General features: G+C 60.7%; 1 protein-coding gene across 2 annotated transcripts in view; it reads left to right on the top strand.

The window, feature by feature from the left end:
- The window catches only part of OPRL1 (opioid related nociceptin receptor 1), a 5589-nt gene extending 3181 nt beyond the window's left edge, over positions 1-2408 (top strand). For both annotated transcript variants that reach the window (XM_032878718.1, XM_032878719.1), the window contains exons 3-4: positions 628-983; positions 1080-2408. In XM_032878718.1, the coding sequence (XP_032734609.1) occupies positions 628-983; positions 1080-1603 (880 nt within the window). In that variant the 3' untranslated portion in view covers positions 1604-2408. The remainder of the gene's footprint in view (positions 1-627; positions 984-1079) is intronic.
- The last annotated feature ends 2627 nt before the right edge of the window (positions 2409-5035 follow it).

Genomic DNA, 5035 nt, shown 5'->3' with positions numbered 1-5035 from the left:
CCCCCCCACACTTACCACACTCACCACACTTACCATCCCCCACCATCACCAATATTATTACTATTAATTCAGTCAACAAATATTTATTAAGCAGCCGTAATGTCCCCAGACCTGTTCCTTGGGTACAGCCAGACCACATTAGCTCCTCTCCCATTCCTGTCACCATTTCCAGTCTCTATCCCCAGACCACAACATGGGCTGTGACGGCTGTTGATGGGCTCTTATAGACTTTGGAGACCTTAGAAATCTCTGGTGTCTGTAAGGCCAACCTTGTAGTCCGTGAAGGGTCTTTAGGAAGACTTGAAAGGGAGGGAGGAGGACAGGCTCTTTTTCGTAGGAGTCCTACCTCTTTGATCCCATGTGGAGTCAGATGTGTGCCCTGCTACCCTACATACCCAACTTCTCCAAAGCAGACCAGTCTTCGGGTCTGGAACACTTTTGTGTGTGCTGGAAGGACTGTTTGCTCCCCAGCTCCATGCCCTTATGCTGGGCCCAGGAACCTGCATTTTAACAAGGGCCTCAGAGTGGATGCTCCTCATGGTGGCAATAAGAAGGACCCTGGGCTTTGCTGCCAGGTCCAGCCATTGGCACTGGATGAAGCCTTTCTTTTCCCTGTGCTCTCTGCAGACACACCAAGATGAAGACGGCCACCAACATTTACATCTTTAACCTGGCCCTGGCAGACACTTTGGTGCTGCTGACACTGCCCTTCCAGGGCACTGACGTCCTCTTGGGCTTCTGGCCGTTTGGAAATGCCCTGTGCAAGACGGTCATTGCCATCGACTATTACAACATGTTCACCAGCACCTTCACCTTGACCGCCATGAGTGTGGACCGCTATGTAGCCATCTGCCACCCCATCCGAGCTCTCGATGTCCGGACGTCCAGCAAGGCTCAGGCTGTCAATGTGGCCATCTGGGCTCTGGCATCCGTTGTCGGTGTTCCTGTTGCCATCATGGGCTCGGCGCAGGTCGAGGATGAAGGTCAGGGGCGACCCCCCTTCCGCGGTGCTCTTCTTGCCTGGGTCGCAGAGGGTCCTTCCCGGTCTACCCACCCTGACCCTGGTTTTCTCCCTGCAGAGATCGAGTGTCTGGTGGAGATCCCCGCCCCACAGGACTACTGGGGCCCTGTGTTTGCCGTGTGCATCTTCCTCTTCTCTTTCATCATTCCCGTACTCGTCATCTCCATCTGCTACAGCCTCATGATCCGGCGGCTGCGTGGTGTACGCCTGCTGTCCGGCTCCCGCGAAAAGGACCGGAACCTGCGGCGCATCACGCGGCTGGTGCTGGTGGTGGTGGCTGTGTTCGTGGGCTGCTGGACGCCTGTGCAGGTCTTCGTGCTGGCACAGGGCCTGGGGGTGCAGCCGGGCAGCGAGGCCGCCGTGGCCGTCCTGCGCTTCTGCACGGCGCTCGGCTACGTCAACAGCGGCCTCAACCCCGTCCTCTACGCCTTCCTGGACGAGAACTTCAAGGCCTGCTTCCGGAAGTTCTGCTGTGCCCCAGCCCTGCGCCGGGAGACGCAGGTGTCCGACCGTGTGCGCAGCATCGCCAAGGACGTGGCCCTTGCCTGCAAGACTTCTGAGACAGTACCACGGCCCGCATGACTAGGCGTGGACCTGCCCATGGTGCCTGTCAGCCCGCAGAGCCCATCAACACCCAACACGGAGCTCACCCAGGTCACTGCTCTTTAGGCTGACACCCAACCTGGGTCCTGGGCATTGCCGGACTTGCGGACTTCCGCGTGGCCTCAGAGGGCCTGGTGACGTCATGGGACAGGTCAGATGGTAGCTGCCCTCCCCGTGCATAGCAGAGAGGGGACCCCTGCCACGAGTGTGCCCGGCCAGAGCCCCTGCCAACACCCTAACCCTCATGGCACTCTGCTGGCCTCTCCCCCACGGCGCCCTGCGGGCTCTGGGTATGGGCACACCTGGAGGTGTGACAGCAGTGTGCCACCTGCTCCCTGTGCCATATGCTCTCTGCGGGGGGCCCTGCAACCCCTCCTTGGGGTTTGGAGCTGCCGGTGAGGACTTGCCTGGGCCTCAAGTGCCGTCACTTCCCTGTCCCCCACGCCCGCCTCTGAGAGGCTTCTGAGGGGCTTTTCGCTCCCGAAGCACAAAGAACCATCAACCACAGATGTGGCTGTCTGGGGTGTGGAGGTGGCCTGGAGGGACAGTGGGCTGCTCGGTCACCTCAGGCCACTTTGTCGTTCTGGAAACAGCCCCGGAGTCCTGGTCTTGGCTGCACAGCGCTGGAGGGGAGGGGCGCTCTGCTGTGCTCTGTCCCTGGGTCCTCTGCGGCTCTCTTGAAGTCAGAGGTCAGCAGTTTTGCGGCCGACAGGCCCTTGCGCCCTGTTTGGACCCTGGTGGACCTGGAGGAGGAGTTGGCCGTGGGGATGGACTCTGCTCTGCCTCTCTGGCGACCGGCCCCGGCGTCACAGACAAACCTCCAGGGGTCTGTGGCGGGGGGTGCTGAGCTTCCCGCTGCCACTGTGAGAATGTTCTGGAGCGTCCCGTTGCCAGGGAGGGGGCTCCCTGCTGTGGTCCCCGGAGGAGCACCCTTCCTGCTCTGTGGTTGGGAGCTGCCGTCTGGCGAATTTGCAGACACTCTCTCCTGTAGATAAACTATGGAAATCCAACACTGAAAAGACCATTCCGCCTCCACCCGTGAGCTGAGTGGCAGACCTCAGCCAGGTGGTCTCGGGCTCCTGCAAAGAACAGGAAGCACTGACTTTGGGCTGGCTTTTCCTGCTTCAGGGAGCCCCAGCTCTGTGGGATCGTTCCTGGGGGGGATGGAGCCTCCCCGCTGGGGCGTTTTCGTGACAGGCCGAAGGACGCGTGCTGGTGGCCACGTTGCTTCGTGTATTTATGCATGCGACCAGTGTCGTTTCCCCCACATGGAACCAACCCTAATCTTGTCTCCAGGGGTCATTGGGGCCACCATAAACCCCTTCCCCCTGAGCAGGTGTTTCTGACTCCCATGGGGTGGGGCCGCTGGGGTAAGGAGTCCTCCCACCTGCTCTGGGCTCCTCACCTGGCCAGGCTCTGTCTTCATGAGATGGTACCCTTGGAGGCTGCGAGGCTGCGACTTCCAGAAAGTGTGATTTCGTGATGCGCTGGAGGTCTGTTTCCTTTCCTTCAGCATAAATAGCTTCTCCTTGAACAACCAGCTATGGCACCTACATCCTGCCCCTGTGGCTAGAGGTTCCCTGCGGGTCGGGGTGGGGTGCACTCTTCCCACGGGGTCCCATGTTTCTCTCACCCCACTTAGTCCCAGCAGACCCCTCGCTGCCCCAGCCCTCTCCCCCTTCCTTGAGCAGACCCAGCAGTTTGGAAGATGAACAGACAGCCTCCATTGGTGGCCCTGAGATGGGGACGTGCCTCTGGCTCTGGTGGGGACCCAGTTTGGTCCAGGTTGACCCTTGGGGTGGGTGATCCTCTCAGAAAGAGGGGTGTCAGAGGGGGTGGTGAGGGCAAGCTGGGGGGGAAGTGTTTGGCCTCCGCAGAGGGGCCGGTGTGCAGTTTCACACCAACCTAACGATGGGCACTTGGCTGTTCAAACACAGTTAGCATCAAGGGGAAGTTTGGGAATGAGGGGCCTACAGCAGCGGGTACCTGAGAAGTGCTGGGGAGACTGTGCGGTGGGGTGGGGGAAGCGCGGGTGGTGGGGGTACCCTAACCTGCTCGCCCCACCCTGCAGTGAGCATCTGCGGGGAGATGGGCCCTGAAGGGTCAGGTGCATTGGCTGGGGTGAGGAGCCTGCCCCTGCCGGCCCCCCTCCCCTCCCGTTCCCACGGCTTCTCAGGAACGCAGCCCCTGCCGAGGGTGGCTTGGGCACCCTGTTCCCTCACTCATTTGCACTTGCTCACACCTCAGATGGCTGTTGAGAGCCTCCGCTCCTCTCCTCCAGAAGCTTGCAGGGACGGGCGGTGCGGAGGCCACAATGAGGGCTGCAGCTGGCAGAGGAATGACCGCACTGCGGGAAGCAGGACTCAGAACCTTCCAGGGAGAGATGTGGGTGTGAGCGGTGGTTTAACAAATGTCCACAGGCCCTGCGCATGGGCTGGGCTTGGGGACTTGCTCCTAATGAACAGAATGTGGCACGTGGCCTCCAGGACAGTCTTGAATGGCGTTGAGGCCTCCTCTGGCCTCTCCCTGCCCACCTGCTCGCCCCCTGGGGCCAGCCGCCAGGTAGTGAGGATGCCCCAGCAGCCCTGGGGGAGTCTGGGTGGTGAGGACCTGAGGTCTCCTGCCGCGGGCCGTGCGAGGGGACCTCCTTGGAAGCAGCACCCGTGGCCCTCGTCCAGCCTTCAGGCGACTAGAGCCTCAGCCGCAGGCCTGACCCTAACCTCAGGAGAGTGTCTGAGCTAGAACCATTCCAAAACTCTCCTGAATCCTTGGCCCACGGGAGCTATGAGACAAGGTTTCAAGCCGATAGATTCTGGGGAAGTTTGTTACACGGCCACGGATTGTGGTGTTGTCAAGGAAGAGAAGGGGGAGAGGGTGTGTTTGAATTGTATCAGGCTGAGAGAGGAGAGGTGAGAGGGATGCGTGCGGGTCTGAGCTCCGAGGACACACGTGACTAGGGACGCTGGAGTGTATGACAGGTAGTGGCCAGGCACCGTGGGGTGACCTCACAGGTGGTGAATGGTGGGTGTAGCGTGGCAGGGGGACGGACTGCTCGGAGCTCCCCGCTGTGAGGACGACAACCGGCCTGGGCCCCGGGAGCTCTGGAAGGTATCGAGAGGTGCCAGTGACCCCCGGGTAGCACGGCCTGCACCCCAGGCATAGAACCAGCTGGGATCCCTGGGGCCAAGGTTGGGGATCCTGGCCAAGGCCTGCTAGGGCAGTTTCTGGGGACTTGTCCCCCCTTCCCAACTCCTGGAAGAAAATGGTCTCTGAGTGGCCAGCCCCTCAGTGTCCCCACCCTGCCCCTGGAGGCTCAGCGTGGAGCTCCTGCTGGAAGAATCTAGGCCTCAGGACACACCCCAGGGAAAAAGGGGTCCAGATGCCAGCCCATCCCCATAACAGATATTCTTT

Source organism: Lontra canadensis, unplaced genomic scaffold (genome assembly GCF_010015895.1).
Source record: "Lontra canadensis isolate GAN:19392208 unplaced genomic scaffold, GSC_riverotter_1.0 scaffold65, whole genome shotgun sequence".
Classification (NCBI taxonomy): domain Eukaryota; kingdom Metazoa; phylum Chordata; class Mammalia; order Carnivora; family Mustelidae; genus Lontra; species Lontra canadensis.
This window is presented reverse-complemented; position numbering and strand designations above follow the sequence as displayed.